The 24929-nt window shown below is 40.3% G+C and overlaps 1 protein-coding gene across 3 annotated transcripts in view; it reads left to right on the top strand.

Moving 5' to 3' along the window:
- Positions 1-979: 979 nt before the first annotated feature.
- Positions 980-24929, top strand: part of LOC693357 (collagen alpha-4(VI) chain-like) — a 106371-nt gene continuing 82421 nt past the window's right edge. For 2 of the 3 annotated variants that reach the window (XR_013413556.1, XM_028843683.2), the window contains exons 1-8: positions 980-1202; positions 6679-6767; positions 10149-10751; positions 12947-13534; positions 14228-14833; positions 17695-18324; positions 22756-23301; positions 23859-24413. Coding sequence is in view for 2 of the 3 variants with exons in the window: in XM_028843683.2 (XP_028699516.2) it covers positions 6692-6767; positions 10149-10751; positions 12947-13534; positions 14228-14833; positions 17695-18324; positions 22756-23301; positions 23859-24413 (3604 nt within the window). In the remaining variant the exon portion in view is untranslated. Of the gene's footprint in view, positions 1203-1242; positions 1305-6678; positions 6768-10148; positions 10752-12946; positions 13535-14227; positions 14834-17694; positions 18325-22755; positions 23302-23858; positions 24414-24929 lie in introns of those variants that run through there. The other variant, XM_028843684.2, reaches the window with a different exon arrangement.

Raw genomic sequence — 24929 nt, forward strand, 5'->3', positions numbered from 1 at the left:
TGGTAGCTGACCCCCTCACTCCTAATCCATCCTCTCTCCCCTTCTTCTGTGGTAATAGAGTTGAACTGAACATAGGCTGCCCAGCTGGAAACCATATCACAAGCCCTCCTTGCAGCTGGGCATGGTTAGGTGACCAAGCTCTGACTAATGGAATGGTAGTGGGAGTGATGTGAGCCACTTCTGCCTTCCTTGTTTAGGAGGAAGTCTCTGGGTTTAGCTGTTTCACCGTTCCCACTGGCTACTCTGGTGAGACTTGCAGGAACCTCAGATGCCATGTGTTGAATATGGCATGTCTGCATTACCCTGGGTCTCTGAATGAATATGGAGAGAAAGCCTTCTGCTGACCTGGAATACCCACTTTTGACTAAATCATGTGAGAAAGAAACAGTCTTCTTTGTCCTTTAAGCCATATTATTGTTAGGTTTCTTGTTATAGCAGCTTAACTCTTACCCTAACTCATGCATATAAATATATACTCTCAACTCTAATCTGATTGACTTGAGCTAGGTTAGAGTACCCAATATTTATGCAGACATTTGAGGTTCTCTGCCTAGGTAAAGCTTATCAATGCAGGGAACGTTTGTCATTGTTTAATTCATTAAGTTATTTCTTCATTCATTCTTCCATCCATCAATGCATTCATCCATCAATCCATTCATCCATTATATATGGTGTATTGAGACTCAATATGTGCAAGACTGTTTACTATGGGATACCTAGGGAATATGAATGACACAAAGATGAATGACACCCAGTTCCTGCTTTCAGGGAAGTTATAGTCTAGAGACTTTAGATGAAAACTAAAACATTGAAATAGGAATAAGTATGATGAATTATTGGGAATTTTAATTAAAATAGAATAAAGGTAATTTCATTTATATTACTTTATTATTACTCTTTTGGGTAATGTTGTCTCTTATGTTTTTGCATTCATTTTCAAGACCAGTGTTTACAGAGTGAATGACCATTTTTTTTTAATGGCAATAAAGCATGTATGAGTGCGAGCAATGTGTCAGTTGCCATAAACACAGCCCTTACTCCTCCCCTTGCTCTCCTCCATGGTCCCGGGAGAGTATTAAACACTGGAAAAGCTGAAGTGTCATTGTGCCCTTCAGCCTTCCTGTGCTCTAGGGAAAAGAGCTTCTTAAGGAATGAAGACAAGAAAGAGAAATTGAAAGGGCCAGCCTGAAAGATTTTGACAGGTAAGAGGAATTTCCTTTTCCCAGGAATAGTTTTATGGGTGGGTGTAAGGAATGAAGACAAGAAAGAGGACTTGAAAGGACCAGCCTGAAAGATTTTGACAGGTAAGAGGAATTTCCTTTTCCCAGAAATAGTTTTATGGGTGGGTGTTTTTTAGTTTATTTCTATTTATTTTTGCAAATGCATTTATTATCTTTCATTCATATGCTGAAAGAGACAAAGCCATACAGAAGTATAAACAGACAGATGAGAAAGAGAGTCTGAAAGAGACATCATTAATAGCAAAGAGATAGAGAGAAATTGAGATAAGGATAAAGATACAGAGAAACCACACCTCCCCCAACAAGAAAGAATATATGTTAGATAGAAGAGAAAGAGTAATACCTAAAATGAAAACTATGATAAAGGGGGTTTGCAACTCTTTGAACACTTATTGATCAGGAAGACATGAAATACTTGGAAATGCATCCAGCATTTACCATCTGTATGGAAAGGGGAACTCGACTTACATTATGGGGACTCATGCATGTTTTGAGTTATTTCACTGATACAAAACCTTGGGAGACTTTAAAATTGGAGATTAGTTTACAACGGTAAGGCCAAAGGAAGAAGAAAACATTAAAGATTTAATGACTAAACAGGCATAGTAGAGATATAAAACTCAGATAAAAAATGACTCTCCTTCTCAGAGTAGTCACAGAGGCTATGGGGGCAATTCTAAGTTAAAAGTGGATTTCCTCTGTTTAGTTTACCAAGATTCATATAATTTGACTACCATTCTGTTTACATTTGATTGTCAAATATCCTTTTCTCTTCTTTCTTTTCCTTCCTTCCTTCCTTCCTTCCTTCCTTCCTTCCTTCCTTCCTTCCTTTCTCTCTCTCTCTCTTTCTTTTTCTCTCCCTTCCTCTTCCCTTCCCTCTCTGTCATCCAGGCTGGAGTGCAGTGGCATGATCATGGCTAATTGCAGCCTCGACTTCTGGACTCAATCAGTTCTCCCACCTTTGCCTCCTGAGAAGCTGGGACAACAGGCACACACTACCACACCAGGCTATTTTTTATTTATTATTATTATTTTTTGTAGAGACAGAGTCTTATTTTGCCCAGGATGGTTTCCAGCTGGGCTCAGGCACTCCTCCTGCCTTGGTCTCCCAAAGTGCTAGGATTAATAGTCATGAGCCACCATGCCTGGTCTAAAGAATGGTTTTCGAAATATGGTTCCTCAGACCAGCTCAGCAGGCAGATTCTAAGGGTTGACACTACACTCACTAAATCAGAAACTCTGGAGGTAGGGTCCAACAAATTGGGTTTTAACAGGTCCTCTGGGTTACTCTGATGCAATACTGAAGTTTAAGAGTCACTGGCATAGGATGTTAGAGATGGAATCTTCATATTTTATAGTTGAGCATTCCACAGAGGAAGAACAAAAACCTTGAAGGAGACTGATATATAAAGCATTGCTAATTTAATTAAATGAAGTTAAGAAGGTTTATTTGTGAAGACTGAGGAATTCTGCTCAGGTCCCCTCTTCTGTCCCATCTTTTAAGTTCAGTCATTTCAGAAAACCAAAGATCTCCATGAGACTTATCAAGCCTTAAGAGCTTGGACAGCGTAGGTCATGAGCTCTAATGAAGGCCTAACCACATCCCCAGCACTCCTAAACCTGAGCTCCTGAATCTGTGGGGGGGCTGTATTTGGAGTGTCTAGTACCTCTCCAGTGTCCTTGCATGTACCTACTGTTCTTCTTCCTGGAACTCCCTTTCTTCACATTCTCACTTGCAAATTTCTACTCATCCTTCAAGTCTTCACTCTGGCATCATCTGCTCTGTAAACTCTTCACCCAGGTGAACACAGGTGCTCACCCACCATATTCCTCAGCACTTTGTATAGCTTTCTATATTATTTGCTTATCCCACAATATTGCAATTTATCCATCTCTCTTTCCACTAGTTCTCTGAGGAAAATAATGGTTTCTTTTAGTCTGTTGTTTCTAGTGCCTGAAGTTTTGTCTGGCAAACAATAAACATTCAGTAAAAAGTTGCAAACGTATTGCAATGCTTTATTCCTCTCTCTATGAATCATTATAATTTTGCTGAGCATTTGAGAGTAAGTTGCTGATAGTATGGCCCTTTGCTCCACAACGCATCACTGTGTATTTTTAAATAAGAAGGACATTCTCTTACATGACTACAACACGGTAATCAAATTTATTAAATTTAACATTGATACAGTATATATATGTATTTTTTTGAGATAGGGCCTCACTCTGTTGCTCAGGCTGGAGTGCAGTGGTGCGACTACTGCAACCTCAGCCTCCTGGGCTCAAGCTGTTCTCTCACCTCGTGCCTGGGACTACAGGCATGCACCATCATGCCCAGCTAATATTTTTTGTTTTTTTTTGTAGAAACTGGGTTTCACCATGACCTTGATACAATATTATTATATAATATTCTGCCTATATTAACATTTTGTCTACTGTCTCATTCAATGGCCTTTATAGCATTTTTCCCCCAAATCAGGATTATGAATTGCCTTTATATGTCATGTCTCTTTGGACTCCTATAATCTGAATCAATTCCTTTGCTTTGTCTTTCATGACATTAATATTTTTGAGATGCACAGGCTGGTTTTTTTTTAGACTGTCTTCAAGTTTTGGTTTATGTGATTGTTTTCTCATTATCAGATTTAGGTCATGGATTTTAAGGAGAAATACTATATAAGTGGTGTTAAGTTTTCTCATGCATAACATCAGGAGGTAGATGATGTTGGTTTATCCTGTTATTATTGATGTAATTGATCACTTGGTTAAGTCATGTCCATCAGGTTTCTCCATTGTAATGGTACTTTTTGCCCTTTGTAATTTCTAGGTAGTTTTTCAGAAGATACTTTGAAAATATATTCATATTCTGTTATGTAATAAACTTTTACCCAATGGTTTTAGCAATCTCTGATGATTCTTCCTGAGTCAATTGTTACTATGGCAGTTGTGAAGTAATTTTTAAACTGAATAAATGAACCTTAAAAAATAGACTGTTTTAGTTAACTACTTGAGCAGTATATTTTTGAGAGAAATCCTTTCTATTGCAAAACTATTAAAGTTATTTCCAGAAAGAATCAGTATTCTATGCTATCCCTATCTAATTCCATTTAATTTAATGACTTTATTTCTTGCCTCCATAAGGAGTCCCATGTGTTCAAATGCAAAATCTCTTCCGCAGCTTAAGATATAAACATCTTAATGAAATAGTACATATCATGTAGATATTAAATCCTTAATACATAGACACTTAACTCTTCATTGATATAACACAGACATGCACAGCTGTAAAATGTTTACGACTATTTATAAATGTTTATCATTTTGAGTTTCCCACTAGTTTCATAAACAGCTCTAGAGCTTTATTTGCAATTAGCTAAAAATACTTATCTTTTATGACTAATTGCATGAATAGTAATAATTGGGACATAATGGAAAATGAAAATGTAGACATAATATCTATATTTAGGTTTTATATAATAAAACCTTTACTTAAAGGTTTTATTTTTCCAGTAACTTTATTAATCCAAGTGTTTCAAAATTGGAAGTGTAATATTTTGTTGCAATGATGATGATGATCATGACGATGATCCATTAATTTATTTTGGATCATTTTTCACACCTTCAGACTCTCAAGCTCTTTACCCTCATACAGTTCTTAATTCTCTAGGGCAATCTATTCTTTAAGATTTCATGCATTTTTTTTTTCTTTTTACCCTTGGGTAAAAGTTTATTGAAGGATCGGATATCTAAAGTCTTAAAGTATCTTTCCTTTAATTACTTATACACCTCCGGGAGGAGGCACTAGTGGGAGGTTATGTAGAAACTGAGGAACAGAGAAATCTAATTATAGCACATCTATTTTCTGGAAAAACACTGGACCAATTCCCAGGGACATGTTTGTAATATAGTGCTCAGTATAGTAGTTGACTCAAATCAGTGCTAAGCCCTCTAGATTCATCACATAAAACCTGAAAGGAGAAACAGCGTGCTCAGGTCTGCAGAGAAAATAGCCAAGCCCAAACCAGAATCAAGGCCTGTGGTCTTCCTTTAAAGTCAAGACTTCTCCCAGTATTTTCTCTTAGTGTAAATAATAAAGTGAATAAAATAAATGTGGTAATCTCAGATTTTTGAATCCCTCTTAAGGAGTAAGTTGAGCATGAACAGTAGTGATGTGTTTTTAGGGAGTTGGGGTGGTTGCGCTTAACACTTTCTGGAAAGAGAAACACAGCTTTTGGGTGTCTGCTATTCCTGGGTGTTGTGATGATCACTGCCAAACAATGTTCTATTTAAAGAACCCAAGACTAGGAAGTGATTTAGACATGCTAGAGATTCTTGCTTAAACTCTTTGGTTTGTTTAAGAATGTGCCTTAACTATTCACAATAGCAAAGACATGGAGGAATTCTTTTGAACTTTTACAAAATATTGGGGCTCCAAGAAGGTTTACTTTATTTAACAAACACCTAAAGAGTGCTTTCTGTGTGTCAGGAATGGGTAAAGTGTTTTACAATAATGAACTCAATCCTGATAACACTATAAGGTAGGTGCTATTATTGCCCCTATTTTACCAATGGGGAAACCAAGGCACAGAAAAGTGAAGCAATTTGGCTGAGATCCACTATTAAGTAATGGATCAAAGAGTCAAACACAGGCAGTCTATCTCCAAAAGTCCTTGCTTTTTAACCACATACATTCTGCAGAAGACAGCCGTGAGGTTGGCTGACCAAGATTATAAAGATGAGGTATTTCCTGTTCCACTTGGAACCTCTCATTCAATGGAATTATTATGTTCTTATTTTCAAACAGATGGACTTTCTTAGAGTAAAAAAAGTAGAAATGGAATTGAGAATAGACAATTTCCATGGACCCCTTTGGAAATGGATTTAAGCTTTGGGGAGGGAGGTCTGATGTTCTGCTTTTTTTTTTTTTTTTTTTTGAGAATGTATGAGTTATTTTCAGACCAGGCTTATTTGAGCAGGCAGATGTGCTCCTGAGATACCTGAATATTTTAGCATGCCACAACTGTTTACCAGGTCATTCCACTCCTGCATAAATATACAAATGAAATCATTCAGAAATGTTTACGACCCACCAAATGAATGCAGTGTGTGAAATGGAAGTTCTATGCCATGTCCTGTATGCTTTCTCCTTTTATAGCCACATCTGAACAACTTTAAATAGTGAAGGCTGAGGTGTATACTCTGGGTGTTTACAAAATTCTTCCTGAGTTGGATCAGCAAGACCATTTTCCTTGCACAATTGAAACAATGTGGGAACATTTCCCTCTTTATTTTGATAAAGCTTATGTTGATGTGGGGAAAGACATCCTTATGCTTTTAAAAAAATCAACTTCATGAGGTATAATTTTTAGTCAATGTGATGGACACATTTTAAGCGCATGAAGGCACATTTTTTAATTACAAGGTTTCTTCTTTTCCCTAGGTCCACATCTAGAATGGAGACTTGGAAGATATTTTGGGGGATCATCCTCCTTGAAACTGGTTTTGGCTTCATCAAGTCACAGAGTATTGGTAATACCTGGGTTTCTTTAAGCTGAAAACGATCTAGTGGTAGTGACCATCTTAAAAGGAAATATTACAGAAGCTTTGTAATTAATAAGAGGAAACTGATTCCTTGAAGGAGAATTTAGTGAGAATCTGAAAGCTTATAGTCAATGGTGGGCACTTGTTTTTTCAGTACTTAACCCCAAATGACAAAAAAATAGATATTAAAAATTTCCATATTCTGAAACGTATTACCAGGTTCTCAAACGCTTTTGTAAACAGGAGCCTGTTCTGCATTCTGTCTTTTCTCTTTGGCAGAGCTGTTCCGAGGAGTAATTATCATCACAAGATGGATAGCTTTACTGAGTGCTAGTGACACAGCTACAACTTTTTGCAGTTATTTTAATAGATTGTTGGTACTTTTCAAGATGAAAGTCTCATCAGGAGAAGATTGTTTGAGTAGCCTGAAGTCCCAGTGAGACAATATTGAGGTTTAAATATTCAAATATAATTACACAGGCTGTTATTTGTTGGGGAAAAAAAAAACCCATGAAGCTCTCTCAGTTTTCCTTTTGGCTCTGGCTCCCTTCACTTGTGAACAGAAGCTGTGACAGTCTTTTCATGTTTCAAACACCTTCTAAAACTACAAAGAACTAGTGGAGGGGTTAAGAAAGTGACAATATGAAAGTATAGTACATCTCTCAAGTTGCATATGATGTAACTGAAACTTACTTGCCTGGAAAATATTCTACAGCTGTGTGGTTTCCTCTGATTTGAAAGATCAGGGGAACACTTCGTGGTTTGCATTTGATCACCCCTGAAAGAGATGTTAAGGGGACAAGCCAGTCAGCCATCCCTGGAACAGTCATTGAATTCTCTCCTCCCAGTAAGACTGCACTTTGGAGGGTTGAAGGGAAATAAAGCTTAAAGGACCTGAAGTTCATTTATTGTCTGCCTTTCCCATGATCAGGTTCCACTTGGCTTTATGGCCAACATTATGCAACTTCTGAGAGGTGGGACACAGGACTCCAGAAGTGACAAGTGGATTAAGTGTCCCTGGATTATACCAACCTCCCCAGACCCTCTCTGCCTAGACCCTCACTTGGTCTTTACTTTTCTGTAGTATGGATTTCTAATTTAATCTTCATGGCAGTTCAGGGTGTGGACTAGATATGAGGAGACCTGGGTCTTAATTCTGGCTCTTTGAATGGATATACATGAGTTACTTTGCCTTTCCAGGTCTCATTTTCCTTCTCTGTGAGATAGCTGAATTGGATTCCTTATTTTATACTTGTGTGGTCTAATACAGTGGCCACTAGCTGCATGTGACTCTCTAAATTAAAATAAATCAAAATTCAGTAAAATATGAAGTTCAGTTTCCGTTATACTAGCTGCATTTCAAGTGCTCAGTTGCCACATGTCTAGCAGATACAGTCTCACATAATTATTTCTAGCACTAAAATCTTAATTCCATTATTTGTTTTCATTAATGTTCAAGATTTCCACCCTTATAAGTGCTGTATCTTTCCTTTCTCTCTTTTCCTCTATTCTTTCCTTCCTCAATATTTTTGGGTATCTATGCTAGATGCTCATGTGGTGAACAAACAAGCAAAATACATGGTTATCTGTTCTCATGGAGCTCACAGTCTAGTTGGGGAAATTGCCATTAATTAAATAAGCACAATCATGAACATCACATTACAAACAAAGATAAAAGAACACGATCCTATGAGAATTTACCAAAAATAAAAAAAGAAATAAATAAGAGAGAGAGAGAGAAACTTGGAGGAAAGGGAGCATATTAAAGTGCAGTGGCAAGTGGGAACATGGAAAATTGGAGACACTGGACTAGGGAGCCTGGAACTGATAGCAAGGTGGGGAGGGCAGAGAGAGATGAGGCTGCAAAGACAGTGCAGGGCCAGGCCAGGTAGGGAGGGCAGAGAGATGAGGCTGCAGGGACAGTGCAGGGTGAGGCCGGGTGGGGAGGGCAGAGAGATGAGGCTGCAGGGACAGTGCAGGGCCAGCCTAGCTCAGTATTTTAGCCCTCCTGGCACAAAACCAAGTGCAAGACATTTTTAACCAATGTGGGAAAATCATTTTTTTTTTTTTGGCTTTTCAGCTACTTTGAACTAATGTCATTTTTAGCTGGTTTCTGCTTTTGTTTTTATTCTCATTACTAATTTACGTTCTCCTCCCACCATCATATATAATCAAAGCGGGAGGTGTAGGAGTGGGGAGAAATCATAGTGATTGTTGACAAATAGATCGATCATAGTCACCTCTTCTTTTTATCTACACATGCACTGTACTTAATCCACATCGTACTTCTTATCATAGAAAAGCAAAGTTTGAGTTGGAAGACAGCAGGGCATCTGGTCAACTCTTTAGTCTAGAGAGACACTATTTGAGATACAGAGGATTAGAGATTTGCTCCAGTCCTGTAGCCACTTAGTGTCTGATCTCTTCCATGCTGGAGGCCAGGATGGGCCCAGGTGGGGTACCAGTGGACCTGGCCACTGTTGAGATGGTGGTTTCCAGGCTTGTAGCTGGGGCTGGGGAGAAGTAGCTGCATAGTGCAGCTTGAGTTCAGGGAACCAAAAGACAAATGTGAACCATACCTACAGGAATGCCAAAGATCAAACTAAAAGGGGCTGGTGGGTGGCCAGGGAGTACAGAAGTCAAAGCTGGAAAGTTGATGTCTTAGGTCAGGTTCCCTGGAAGCAGAGTTTGGAACAGGGATTTGAACACATTATTTTGAGAAAGTACTCATTAGGGAAAAAAGTCTGTAAAGGAGTACGAGAAGTGGGTTAGAGTAGGGGATGAAGAGGATAGGTAAAGTTAAACCTTGGCCTGAGTCATGAGAGGTGGTGATGGAGTCTAAATAACACTGCAGGGTTGTTTCACTGAAGGCAAGTGGGCCAGGCATTTGTATCTCCATGTCGATTAGACATTGGCCACCCAGGGTGGTGGTAGTGGTGTAACTTCTCAGATGTCTCCAATTGAAGTCACTCCCTTCAGCCAAGGTTAGGACTCTGGAGAAAGTCACAGGTAGCACTTGAAGCAGCTGGGGGATAGGTGTGCCAACGAGTAAAGGCGATCTAGGTGGGTACCAATAGCATCCACTACTGGTAGAAAATTGGGTTCTTTTGTTTAGGTCAAGAGATGAATGGAAAGCAGGATGGGTGATCTAACTGAAGGGCCAAATGTCTATCAGAATGGAACAGAGAGTGACAGGTGAGCAGGGGAAGATGGTAGCCATAGGAAGACAAGGGAAGATGATGATGTGTCTAGGCTGCATGCTGTGCAGGCAGATCTGTGGGGAGTAAAGGCACGGAGTCTGGAGCGATGGAATTCCATCCAGTAACTGTCATTTGTGATGTTTTATCTGAAAGTGATTCTCTTTCCCAGTCTGCAGGGAGGCCTCTCTGGGAGATGTTGTGTTTCTGGTGGACGCCAACATCAACCCCCAACATGCACGCAGTGTGCGGAACTTCTTGTACATTCTGGTAAACAGTTTCAATGTCAGCAGCAAGACCATCCGTGTGGGTCTGGCCCAGTATAGTGATGTGCCCCATTCAGAGTTCTTGCTTTCCACCTACCACCGCAAAGCTGATGTGTTGAGACACATTCGGCAGTTTAAATTTAAGCCTGGGGGCAAGAAGATGGGCCTGGCCCTGAAGTTTATTCTAGACCACCACTTCCAGGAAGCATCAGGGAGCCGGGCAAGCCAAGGGGTACCTCAGATTGCCATGGTGATCAGCAGTGGGCCAGTTGAGGACCATGTCCACGGACCTGCGGAGGCATTGAGGCGGGCAGGCATCCTGCTTTATGCTACTGGCGTCAGAGATGCAGTTTGGGCAGAGCTCAGGGAAATTGCCAGTAGTCCTCAGGAGAATTTTACCTCCTTTGTTCCTTACTTCTCTGGTCTGAGCAATCTCGCCCAGAAGCTGCGGCAGGAGCTCTGTGATATGTTGGCAAAGGCAGCTCCACGTGTTGACCACGTCTCTCCAGGTACAAAGGCTTTTTCTTTTTTATTTCTGATCTGGAAGTCATGAAACTCAAAGCTTGATCTCTTATTCATCCCTCTGCCCATCTTTTTATTTTTCATATGTGTGCATGTCTTAATTTTAAAATTAAAATTTCATGAAGTCAACCCTATGCTCCTTTTCAATCACTGACCAAAGCCTCATCAACTCTTTTTATAAATCCTGTGGGCCTTATGCTGGTTCTATATACTGATGTAGTGTAATTCCTTTTTTGAATGAAGATTCATTTGTTTCTAGAATGACATTATTATTCCTAGGTTAACTTACACATGTTGCCTGGATGAAGGACGAGAAGGGAGAGGGGCAGTAGTTCCCCTAGGATGTTTGCTAATTTAACTGCAAGTCTGTTGGTTTCATATACTGGTTAGGATGATTAATTTAGGGAAAATAAAGATCTGTGTTCAAATCTTACAAAGTAGAGAAACGGTCATCTTAGACAAGTTACTTTACTTCTCTGAATCTAAATTTTCTCCCTAGGATGATAGTACCTGCCTCAGAGAGTTGTTAAAAGCATTAAACAAAATTGTGCAAGTAAAGTGCTTGGCACTATACCTGGCCAACCAGAGGGACTCGTAAGCATTTCCTGTTATTACCTGTCATAACCTGTGATGATGATATACCTGTCATCAACCTTGTGCTTCTATTGGTAATAGGGCATAAAATGGTGAAAATTCTTTACAAATTAATTACTAAACTCCATAATAAGGCATACAACTTTGAGTAGAGAAAGAGAAGAATGCTTGTGGGTTCCATCAAAACCCACAAGAGGACAGACTCTTCATGTTTTATTCATTATTTTGGTATTTCTGTATAGGGTATGTTAATTGGAAGAAGCGCTAAAACTTTTGACCCATTGATGCAGCAGGTGTGTGGTATATTATATATCTTCCTTTTGTACGGCACTTCGAGGTTTACAAAGAGGTTTTATATTCAGAGTAATAATAGCTACTATTTGTCTGGCGCTGCATAGTTTTCAAAGCTTATTTACATTGCTCATCTGACTGATCATCTCAAGTTTGTTAGATACATAGCGTAATTAGTATTATTGTTCGCATTTTTAGATGAGAAAAACTGAGGCCAAAGGTACCTCAAGTGGATTGCAGAACTAGGGACTTGATCCCAGATCTTTTAGAGCAGACCCATTCCACTAGAGCAGGGCTGTTTGGTTGTATTCCTGGGGAGCAGAGCTTGAAACAAGAATTTGCGTACACATGATTTGCTAAGGAAGAGCTCCCGGGGCAATGGTCAGTAAGGATGTGGGGTATTCAGGACAGAGCAGTAGAGAAAAGTAAGGAAGGGTATGATTTCAGGCAAAAATTCTGTAAAGGGTTTTAGCCTGATCCTGCAGGGGAACTTGGTGTACATTATGTCTCAAAGTTGTCTTGACCCTGAATCTGGGTCAAGCAAGGATCTGGGCTTTTAAATATTGTGAGAAAAGTAGCTTCATTAGCTGGAGGGTAGTTTTCCAAAGAGCAGTGCATAGAATGGTAAAAAATAAATCCAAAAGGACTGAGCAGAGCATGACATTGTGTGCTATAGTAGATTATCTTATTTTTATCCTCAAAACAACCTTGGGAGAGTATGAGGGTTGGTGTAAATATTTCAGTGCTGCAGAGAAGAAAATTAAGTCCAAAAGAGGTGAGTGATAAATAGGTCACAGAGCTATTAAATGATAGAGCTGCAATAAGATGTGTCAAGGAACATAGGATATATTCTAGCTTTCTGACCTGCTGGTGCCAGCACACTCCTAGATACGAGGTTTCTTTGTCAAAAGATAGGAGGCTGATGGCTTTTTCTGACTGGAAAGAATGCATTCCCTTTCTTAGCATGTTGCTTAATTTACAGAGTGCTTTTCTTCTTAATAAAATTTAAGGGATTGTCTAAGTGGATTTCAAGGTTGGAAGTATCAGTAGAGCAGGTCTGAAATCTCAGAAGGTGATGGAGCAGAGAGAAGGAAAGGTATGGGGGGATGTTAATGTTATTGCTCTGAGCACACTGTCATTTGGGGTGGGGGTAGCATCTGAGGACCACTGAGTATAGGCTGTCTGTCATTATTCTTTTCTGCATTGGTTCCAAGCAGTTTGAACCATTGGTTCAATGGTTCAAAGCATTTTGAGTGAAGATCCAGTAATCTAATCCCTTCTGCCATCTCTCTTGTAGCTTGCAGAGAAGCAGCCCTTGCAGACATTGTGTTTCTAGTAGACAGTTCAACTAGCATCGGACCCCAAAACTTCCAGAAAGTCAAGAACTTCCTTTACTCCGTCGTCTTGGGGCTTGACATCAGCAGTGACCATGTCCGAGTGGGACTTGCCCAGTATAATGACAACATCTACCCAGCCTTCCAGCTGAACCAGCACCCTCTGAAGAGCACGGTCTTGGAGCAGATCCAGAATCTGCCATACCGCACAGGAGGCACAAACACAGGGAGTGCCCTGGAGTTTATCAGGACCAACTATTTGACTGAGGAGTCTGGCAGTCGGGCCAAGGACAGAGTTCCTCAGATAGTTATCCTGGTGACAGATGGGGAGTCAAACGATGAGGTACAGGAGGTGGCTGACCGGTTGAAAGAAGATGGAGTTGTTGTGTATGTGGTAGGGGTCAATGTCCAGGATGTCCAAGAGTTGCAAAAAATAGCCAGTGAACCATTTGAGAAGTTTCTCTTCAACACTGAAAACTTCAATATCCTGCAGGATTTTTCAGGAAGTATTCTTCAGACTCTGTGCTCAGCAGTGGAGGGTAAGATAAAAGGTAAGAAGCTGTGTTAGAACCCAAGATTCCAACCATGCCAGCTCACTACAATATAACCCAGAATGCGCTGGGTGTATGGGAGGGCAAGGAGTGCCCGGCATCACTGGAGAACCTGGGGAGACTTCGTAGGAGAAGGCATTGAAGGTTGGATGGAGTTCTTGTGGGTAGAAAGGAACATCTTGCCATGTTGTTCAAAGGAAACAGCATGGGTTTTGAAAGTTGGAAGACCTGTTTTTTAATCCTGTCTTTTCCACTTTCTAGTTATGTGAGCAAGGACAGGTGGCTTCACTTTTTCACTTCAATTTTCCTATCTGCACGAAGAAAATAATACTAGTCTAGAAGAATGGTTTACGAGGATTTAATCAGATAAAGTGTATAAAAAGTTCTAGCATAAAGTGTGTCCTCAGTTAACTTCCCTTGCCTCCTCTGTTGTTTGAACAAGAGTAATTGAAAGGTACGTTAGTGTAATAAAACAGACAATAAAGCAGCAGGCTATACGAGAGTAAAAGCCTTGTGATAGAGTCCCACATAGAGGAAGGGAAGTACAATATACAGAGAGTTGTAGTACCTCTACCTCTCACATTGGGCACACAAAACCATCCTTGTATTCAATTTTCGTGAAAGTTTGATTTGATTCACTTTCTCCTTTTGTCTTTTTCTGGCCCCCTGGTCTCCCTTTCCCTTTACTTCCAGAATTCATCAAAGCCTATGCAGATGTGGTCTTTCTTGCTGACACATCACAGGACACATCACGGGCCAGTTTCCAGAGGATGCAGAATTTCCTCTCCAGAGTGGTTGGCATGCTGGAGGTTGGCAGGGACAAGTACCAAATTGGGCTGGCTCAGTATGGTGATCAAGGTCACACTGAGTTTTTGCTCAATACCTACAAGAACCAGAAAGAGATGATAGCTCACATTCATGAGCGTTTTGTGCCCCTGGGTGGCTCCAGGAGGACAGGCAAGGCACTGCAATACCTTCTTCAGACATTCTTCCAGGAGGAAGCAGGAAGCCGGTATCTCCAGGGCATTCCCCAGTATGCAGTGGTCATTAACTCAGGCAAATCTAAGGATGAAGTCCAGGATGCTGCACAGAGACTAAGAGAGAAAGGCGTGAAAGTTATGTCTGTGGGTGTGCAGGACTTTGACAGGAGAGAACTGGAAGGAATGGGGTCTCCAGACCTTGTCTATGATATGCAGAGAGAAGATGAAGTCAGACACATAGTAGAAGATATGAACGTGGTGATCCAAGGCACTGGACAGCAGCAGCACAGGATTACAGCCAACGAGGAGGCTGTAGGAGGTAAGGTTTGGTCTGAGGATATGTGAGTCACTGGGAGATCTCAGTGTAAGAGGAAAGTCTGGGGAAAGAGCAGAGAAGGTGGGTATTCTGGATTCCTCGGTACTGGGGCACTAGCACTAGCAGACAGGAAAGAGTAGGAAGCATGGGATGGCTCAGACACAATTTTGTTTTAGTTAACTATGGTCACAATGATGCTGCATAACAAACCGGGTGAAAAGTCAGTGACTGAGAAGAATCATTTATTCTCACAGATGGTTGAGGAACAGCTGATATTGGCTGGGCCCAAACAAATGGCTTTGCTGGTATTGTCTGGGCCTCTTCACAGATTTGGGATTTGTCTGGGTGTTGGTTGATCTAGGTTTGGCTCTGCTCCACATATCTCTTATCTTATTCCTGGGATCAGCAGGCTAGTCTGGGCGTATTCTTCTCCTGGTAATTGCAGAGGTACCAGAGAGAAAACCAATGGCATAAGCATTTCTCAAACCCCTGCTCCATCATCTGCTAACATTTCATCGACACAAGCAAGTCATATGGCTATGTTGAAATGAGTAGAGTAGAAAAGTGTGTCTTCCCATGGAATAAGGAGTAAGGGGATAATATTTCTGAGTAAGAATCTAAATTACCATATACCTTTTCCAGGAGAAGGAGCACTCAGGCTTCTCCCCATAGATTAGATAAAGTACTTCCTTATGTTGGCATCCAAGACACTCAAGGGAGATACTGATGGCGTTTTGGTTAGGACAATTCATAGTGTAGAATTGTCCTGTGCATTGTCAGAGGTTTAATATCCCTAGTTTCTGCCAGCATCATCCCTGAATCATTATGGTAATCCAAAACATCCCCATACATTTCCAAAATGTCCCTTGTAGATAGGTACCACTCTTGGCTGAGAACCACTGAGCCTTATCTCCTGCTAAGTCTTTGTACACATTCTATTCACCAACCAAGCTGAGCTACTCATCATTTGCTGTATGTATATCATGCTTTCCCACCTCTGTCTCTGCTCTTGAATACACTATAATATCAGCCTGTGATGCCCACAGTCAAAATTTACCCTTCAGTTCTTAAGTTACCCTCTTGATGAAGCATCCTTTGAGCCCTACAACAAGAAGTGGCCAATTTTTCCTTTCTCTGAACTCTGCCCAGACCTATCAACATCTAGAGCTTGGGGTCCTTGGAAATTTATGGGCAGAAAAAAGGCAAACACATATACGACAAGAAGAGGAAAATCCAAACAGTGGTAATAAGGAACTAAGAAACACCTTATGGAGGTACTACATTAAGTAGAGATAGATAGTACAAAAGGAGGGCATACTAGAAGATGTGAGCTGGAAGGAATTGTGCTGGTCCCTCAGTAACAGGTGTTATTTTAATACACAGGAGAAGGAAGGAGGGTACTCTGGGCAAGGGGAAGAACCATGTAAGGGGTCTACGTCCTGGTAAGGGTGTGGAAATGGGAATGGTCTGGATGAATGTGGAAGAAAGTTTAAAAATGGAGCCAATTTGGATCAGTGGAAGAGTATAGAATTAGTGAAATGAGATTGGATTAGGTATGATAGACCCTGACTACAGGATCCCAAAGACACTAGAAGTAATTGGAAATTACTTTTAAACAAGAAATATGACATGACCAAAGCAGTCTTTCAGGAAACCTTCAGCAGGCAGGCTGGGTTCCAAATGGCACCTCAGACTCAGAAGGACTTTAAGGCTGAGCTGTCATCTGGCCACGTGGAAAGGATGTCTGGGCCCAGCCCAAGGGTGGCTCTGATAATGAGGAAAAGGAAGGAATCCTGAAGACAATTTGAAAGGAGAATAACAGCCCTTGGTATAAGAAGGTGAAGGAAGGGAGATGTCAAAGATGTCTGGAGTTTCTAGAGTCTGTGTTTTAGACTTGCTAAAATTGTGGACAACATCCTCCTTTAAAATCTAGGATTGAATTTTGATTCTTTATGAAAAAGGACCACAGGGGACATTTCAGGACACCAAGAGACAAAAGAGAAAGTTAAAAGGTTATTCTATTGCCCCTAAACCTTGTTTTACAATATTCAGTCGTTTACACAGTGGTTTCAAGCTTCTGCATGAATGATTTTGGCTCTCTGCTAGGGAGATTTCCTTTTTCACAGATCAAAGCAGATATGGACCTTGACACTATGTGGACACAGTGGGTTTCCCTGCAATAGGCACTGTTTCAAATAGAGAGAGTGGTGTTTGCATTCTTCTTGGCAGCAAGTTTATGTTTTATTCCTTCATATGAGGTAAGTGGAAGGGAAGGTTTTTCTGTAGCAAAATGAAACAGCCAGCTAGCCTAATATTTGGATAAAGATTTTTCATAGAAACTTGCAACATTTCAGGCTGCCTCTGTTAAAATGACATGACATTGATCAGAGAAACCTTTAGAAATTAACAGCCACAGTTAATTTTCATCTTTTAGGAGGTTTCAGGCCTATAACTGAGAATTTGACCCAGGGTCTCTTGAAACTAGAAAAATGAAGAAAAATTAGTCAAAACTCAGATTCTTGTGATGGACTTAGATAAATTGAAAAGCAATCTTGAAGCACTTTACTGTCGATATTCATATCTTTAAATATTTTGCAAGTGATGTGAATACTCTTCCATGTGAGAATTTCTGAAATAGGTATGAACCCTGTGATGTTCTTTGATCGTCATGCCAAATAAAGGCTTCTATTGAATTCTAAAATGTAGAAATATAAGTTCATATGATATATATTATTATAGTTATAATAATAAATATACTACGTAACATATAAAATATATCATAATACAGCTTTTATATATTAATGTTGTCTTTATTATTCTGTTCTTATGCTAAAGCCCTTCTTTCTGATTTTGCTTGTTTGCAGCATGCACAACTGCTATCCGGGCTGACTTAGTATTCCTCATTGAGGAATTTAGCAGGGTTAGGCAACCCAATTTCCAACAAGTTGTCAATTTCCTAAAGACCATTGTCAGTTCTTTAAGCATTCATCCTGATACTGTGAGATTTGGCTTGGTCTTCTACAGTGAGGAACCACGACTCGAATTTTCACTGGATACATTTCAGAATCCAGCCAAAATCTTGGAGCATTTGGACAAATTAACCTACCGGGAAAGAAGAGGAAGGACGAAGACTGGTGCTGCATTAGATTTCCTGAGAAACGAGGTTTTCATTCAGGAGAAGGGCAGCCGGTCCAACCACGGTGTGCAGCAGATAGCTGTGGTCATCATGGAAGGCTTCTCCCAAGACAGTGTATCTAGACCCGCTTCTCACCTCCGAAGGGCAGGCATCACCATCTATGCAGTGGGCACCCAGAATGTCTCAGAGAGTAAGGAACTGGAGAAGATAGCATCATATCCTCATTGGAAGTATTCAGTCCCCCTGGAATCCTTTTTGCAGCTCTCTGTAGTACGAAGCAAGCTTATAAACCAGCTCTGCTCTGAGATGGTGGACAGTAAAGTTTCCTTTAGAGGGATGAGCTATCCCCTACAAGAAGGTAGGATGGTCTTTTCCAAATTTGGTATTTTTAAATAAAAAACTTTTCTTAAGTTTTTTTTTAGTTGCTCCATGTACCCATCTCCTCTATCCTCCAACAAAGAAAAGATTTTGAAGTCAATTCATTAAAAAACCAGAAACGGAAACTTTGTTTATCTTGATGCCAAACAATGCAGGAGAAAACGAAGTAAAAAGGCAACATTTCTAGCACCTCCTATCTTATCCTTCCTCCCTTTTAAAAAATACGTAAATTTTGATCTGACACTGTCACTCAGACTGGAGTGCAGTGGCACGATCATAGCTCACTGTAACCTTGAACTCCTCCAGTTAAGTGATCCTCCAGCCTCACCCTCCTACGTAGCTGAGACTACAGGCATGCACCCCCATGCCCAGCTAATTTTATAATTTTTTTGCAGAGACAGGGTCTCATTATGTTGCCCAGGCTGGTCTCGAATTTCTGACCTCAAGTGATCCTTCATCTTGGCCTCCCAAAACTCTGGGATTACAGGTGTGAGCCACTATGCCTGGCCCCCTTCTGCTTTAATAGTTTGATGAAGAGCTGTGTATATTTACAGTAGAAGCCCTAAGAAACCGAGTGTGGACTGATCAAATCTTAAGTCATTGAAACAGGCAACTACTTTAAAAAGGATACAAACATACTTGAATTTTTAAAATGTTATTTTCTTTTTTCTTTTCTTCTCAGAAACTATTGTTTCTCACATGCTTGAAATTTAAAAAATTAACTTAATACATATAAATGAATGCTAATTTGCCAATCTTTTGGTATAGGGCCAAGGCTTCTTTGAGTATGAGCCCTCCTGATTGGATTTCATGTATTTTCTTTTTAAACTATCCAATATTATGTTATCAATAATTTCCAGTTTCAATTTCTTTTAAAGGAGAAAGACTTTTGAAATAATTCAAAACAGAAACAGAAATAGCTATTGATTTTTATAAACTTAAAATGCCATCTTTTGTAATGCTGTCTAGTACACTGGCAATTTTTTTAAAAACAACTTTCTTTTATTGAGTCTTTTTCTAAGCAGTTAAACTGGTTTTCATAGATGCAATAAACCTCTTTTACTCACACTCAAATCCTGTTCATTTGCACGATATTTGATTAATTATGTAATTATAACAACAAGACTACCATAAACAAGCTGGGGACAAACCCAGTCATCTTGGTAAGCTTGTTCTTTCACTGGGTGAAGCAGAACTTCAGGCACTCAGTGTTTTATGGGAGCATCACTCATGCTTTACAAAGGAAAGGGAGAACATTGGTTTATCTGGTGAGTCACTAAAGTGGAGGTTGCTCAGGAGAGTTCCTACTACATATGCAGTTAAACAAAAAAACACACACAGCAGAAAAAACATAGTGGTTAAGCGTATGTACTTTGGCATATAAATGCCCAAATTTTAAGTCCTAGATTTGGCACTTACTGGCCGTTATGAAAATCTTTGTGTCTGTCTGTCTTCTTATCTATTTTTATTTACCCATGCTAGTATTTCTTAGATTCAAATTAGAATCATAGATTTAAATTAGAATCGTTGAAATGTACATAATCGAGGTAAAAATTCAAGGCTATAATCATGTCTTCAAGGGAAAATCACTGAGCTTTTTTTCTTGTTAAACAAACACTGAGTGATCTGGTAATTTCTTGATTACTTGTGCTGAGGTCTAGAAATTTGAAACATCTAAGCAAATTTCTATCTTTCTCTTTGACCTATATTTTTAGTTCCTTTCTCCGTTCTGGGAATGAGAAACAAAATTTTTGAATGTGAGTTTCATTTCCGTGTGCCTACCTGCCTATACTCTGTACATGAGAAGGACAGAAGAGGAGCACTAGCAGTTTATGAAGAGCTGAGAGTTGTTTTTTTTTGTTGTTGTTTTTTTTTTTGTTTTTTTTTTTGATACTGCAGAGAAGCTAAAAAGAAACTCGCAATCAGAAAAAGTAGCCCAGAGTCTAGAAGGATTGTTTATCTGGTAGTGCTATCCTAGAGGGGCATGCATTGGAAAGGAGTGTAGCTTAGAGGGGGTAGAGAAAGGAGTCATTTACCCCATGGTAAGTGTTTGCTGAATTCTGGAGAGTAAGAGGAAATTGTGGAAAAATAAGGCAAAAACCCAAACTTTGCAGGGTCCCAGCATCCACTGGTGACACAAAGATGGCTGCCCAGCATCAGAGAAAAGGACCACTATGCAGGAAAGGGCATCTCTGCAGCCAGCCCCTACAGGAGCAGCCCAAGGGGGCTTCACTATAGTCCAGGGCCCTTTGATCGTCAAGAGGAGCTGAGGGCCCTAAATATTGCCTGCATTCTTGTCAGTCTTAGCAGATGGGGGGAAAAGAGAAAGAGAGTATTTCTTACAGTCTGGAGGTTGCCGAGCATTCACATCAATCATACACATAAAGTGCTTAGCAGAGTATCTGACACATGACAAATGACCAACAAATGGTAGATATTATGATTATTGTGATCATCCAAGACAAAATTCTGGTAAAATCATCATAGCTTCTATTTACCTCTTTCCAATGCATGCCCCTCTAGGATAGCACTACCAGATAAAATATAGGACACTCAATTACGTTTGAATTTCATTCATATAAACAACAAGGGTTTTTAAAGTATGCCCCACATATTGCATGGACCCAGGTCCTCCCACATGAAGACCTGAGCAGGGGAGCCCAATTCTCACCTCAGACCACTTACCTTTCAGCCAAGAAAATGAAAAGGCCCTTCCTGGGGTCAAGGGAATCCAGAGATTAACAACTCAAGGCTGGGCTGCCCTTATTGAGAGGGATTGGAGAAAAGATTTTTTTTTTTAAAGGAATCTACTAGATGACAAAATAAAACACCAGCTACTCTTAACTCTACATCTTTAATACTGAACTCTGCTCTGTTTACATGATATTACTGTCTTCTCTCAATAAGCTTATTGAGTAGCTGTCAATATTCTCATTTGATAGATCAGGAAACTGAGATGCAAGGGGCCAAGCATGCTAGTAACCAAGGAGACAGGATTAAATGTAGAGCCACTTGCCCTGGAGACTGGGCTTTAACACAAGGTGACTCATTTAATTCAGACTCTTTTTAAAAACAATTTCTTCTAAAAAAAATGGGATACATGTGCAGAATGTGCAGGTTTGTTACATAGGTGTATGTGTGCCATGGAGGTTTGCTACACCTATTGACCTGTCCTGTAAGTTCCCTCCGCTCAACCCCCTACCCGTCAACAGGCCCTGGTGTGTGCTGTTTCCCTCTCAGTGTCCATCTGTTCTCAATGTTCAACTCCCACTTATGAATGAGAACATGCGGTGCTTGGTTTTCTGTTCCCGCATTAGTTTGCTGAGGATGATGGCTCCAGCCTCATCCATGTCCCTACAAAGGACGTGATCTCTTTCCTTTTTATGGCTGCATAGTATTCCATGGTGTATATGTACCACATTTTCTTTATCCAGTCTATCATTGATGGGCATTTGGGTTGGTTCCATGTCATTGCTATTGTCAATAGTACTGCAATAAACATATGCGTGCATGTGTCTTTATAGTAGAATAATTTATATTCCTTTGGGTATATGCCCAGTAATGGGATTGCTGGGTCAAATGGTATTTCTGGCTCTAGATCCTTGAGAAATCACCATAGTCTCTTCCATAATTATTGAACTTATTTACATTCCCACCAGCAGTGTAAAAGCATTCCTATTTCTCCACAGCCTTGCCAGCATCTGTTGTTTCCTAATTCAGGCTCATTTAATAGAGAATGTTTTAAATTAACTTAAGTCAAATTGTTAAATTAAATTAAATTTTAGGATGTACACACTTTTGCCCATGTCCTTAAAAAGTATAACTTGGATGGGAGGCAGAGAATAATGGAATCTTAAACAATTCATAGCTTCAAATGTGCTCTGATTTTACTTTCATTTCCTTAACTTCCCCAGTTGAGAAATGTCAAGTTATAGTTCCTTCATGTCTTAAGTGGGGTTCATCAGAAACAGACTCTGAGACAACGATTTGGATGCAAATTATTTATCTGGGTGGTGATCCCAGGGGATGCTGACAGGAAAGTGGAGATTTAAGAACCAATTCGGGGTGAGGAGTAACCTACAGGTTATTGCTACAGGCAACTAGAGACTCAGGGAAACCATGCAGGACTTACCTTAGAGTGGTTCTATGCAAAGAACAAGGGAGCTGGGGTCTTTATCCACCAACCTCTGCGAGTTATTGGGTGGTGGCTGCTTCTAGACTGACTCCCAGGCATTCTGGTCTTCCTAGTGTGCCAGCTGATCATGCTCTTGGCCAAAGAGTACCCGTAGGCAGAGTCACAGGTGCCGCCAAGGGAACAATGAGTACTGAGGGAAGATTGGGATCAATTGCTCAGGTTCTTCACCGTCTCAGATTCTGTTATGATGGATTCTTGCTTCTTTTTATTGCCTAGGTTGTGTGCACGTCGAAAAGGCAGATATTTACTTCCTTATTGATGGGTCTGGCAGCATCAATCCACAAGATTTTCTTGAGATGAAGGCGTTCATGAAAGAAGTGATAAAAATGTTCCAGATCGGACCCAACAGAGTACAGTTTGGAGTCATTCAGTACTCAGACAAAATTCAAAGTCAATTTATCCTCAGCCAGTATCCCAGTGTGGCAGAGCTGAAGGTAGCCATTGATAACATCCAGCAGGGGGGAGGTGGCACCGCAACCGGTGAGGCCTTGAACAACATGACTCAGGTTTTTGCAGACACTGGCCGAATCAATGTTGCTCGATATCTTATAGTCATCACTGATGGTAAATCTTCAGACCCGGTGGCTGAGGCTGCAGAGGGATTGAGAGAAAATGGAGTTATCATTTATGCCATTGGAGTAAGAGAAGCTAACATTGATGAGCTTAAGGAAATAGCTAAAGACAAGATATTTTTTGTGTATGAGTTTGATTTACTGAAGGACATCCAAAAAGAAGTGGTACAGGACATCTGCTCTTCAGAGGGTAAGACTTTTTCTTCTTCAATCTCCTTTCCCACCTCTCCAAGAATATGTACCTGATCTATTTAAATAAGCTTCATTCTTTTATGAATTTTTTTTACCCAAGACAGGATCTCGCTGTGTTGTCCAGGCTGGTCTTGAACTCCTGGGCTCAAAGAAATCCTCCTGCCTTGGCCTCCCAAAGTGCTAGGATTACAGGTGTGAGCCACCACACCCAGCCAGCTTCATTCTTTAATCATGGATTCACTGGTTGGCAGCTTAGTATTGGACACTCAAAGTGACCACAACCTAGAATGAAGCAAGATGGTCAAGTTTTATATATTTATCATACAGTTGTGTCTTATTTTGAGACTACTCTAAATTGCAGAGCAACTTTGCTGGGTTGCAGAATATTTGTTTCATCGAACTCCTCTTCTACTCCCTTCTAAAATATTTTCATGTTTTGTATATGCCATTCCAGACTGTCCCTGGGGACTTGTAATTAATTGGCTTCAGATTCTTTTTTTTTTTTTTTGTTTCAGATTCCTAATGAATGTTCTGTTCTGTTTCCTTTTTTCCCAGCCTGTAAGACTAGTAAAGCTGACATTATCTTCCTGATAGATGGTTCAGAATCCATCTCCCCAGAAGACTTTGAAAAGATGAAAAGATTTGTGGCGAGCATGGTGAACCAATCTAATATTGGTACTGATGGAATTCAAATTGGCCTTTTGCAGTTCAGCTCAATCCCCCAGGAAGAATTCAGGCTCAACCAATACTCCTCAAAGGTGGACATTTACAGTGCCATCTTTGATGTTCAGCAGATGAGGGATGGCACCCGCACTGGGAAAGCTCTGAATTTCACTCTGCCTTTTTTTGACAGTTCAAAAGGAGGGAGACCCAGTGTTCAACAATATTTGATTGTGATCACCGATGGGGTCGCCCAAGATAATGTAATCATACCAGCCAAAGCCCTCAGGGACAAAAACATAATTATTTTTGCCATTGGGGTGGGAGAAGCCAAAAAATCACAGCTTTTGGAGATCACTAATGACGAGGACAAAGTGTACCATGATGTAAATTTTGAGGCCCTGCAGAACCTGGAGAAGGAAATTCTTTCTAAGGTCTGTGATCCACAAGGTGAGTGACAGAGAATTGCTATTTGATCCACAAGCTCATCGTAGGTGTTAGAGATGCTATTGGTTCTCTTAATAAAGTAAAACTATGATCCTTCTAACTAGGCAAGGAGGGGAGCAGGAGATCACCCTGTAGGGCCTGAGTTCCTGATGCTGTTGTTCACCCTCCCCTGGGGATTCTTTTAATCATTCCCATGGTTGTCATCACTTTGGCTTCTGAAGGCCTGAAGCTTATTAGAACTCTGTCTCTAGGAAGTCCTCACAGCTCCTCCTTTTGTACCTTATAGCATAGGCAAAATCAGACTGTAATGTGTAAACACAATGTGCTGAAGGTTTGGCCATGTCAAGAGGGAAATTGAAGCAGAGAATAATGTCGGTTAGACAGTCTCTCTTGTGAAACAGAATACGGTGTCTTCTCTATGAGGTTCTGTACAGGGGTCTGTCTACTTTGTCCATATGGCCAAGGTCATCCTTAATCCCATTCCATCTCCTCAAGTTTTTATCCAAAGCTGTAAGGCGC

The sequence above is a fragment of the Macaca mulatta genome, chromosome 2, assembly GCF_049350105.2.
Source record: "Macaca mulatta isolate MMU2019108-1 chromosome 2, T2T-MMU8v2.0, whole genome shotgun sequence".
NCBI classification, from domain to species: domain Eukaryota; kingdom Metazoa; phylum Chordata; class Mammalia; order Primates; family Cercopithecidae; genus Macaca; species Macaca mulatta.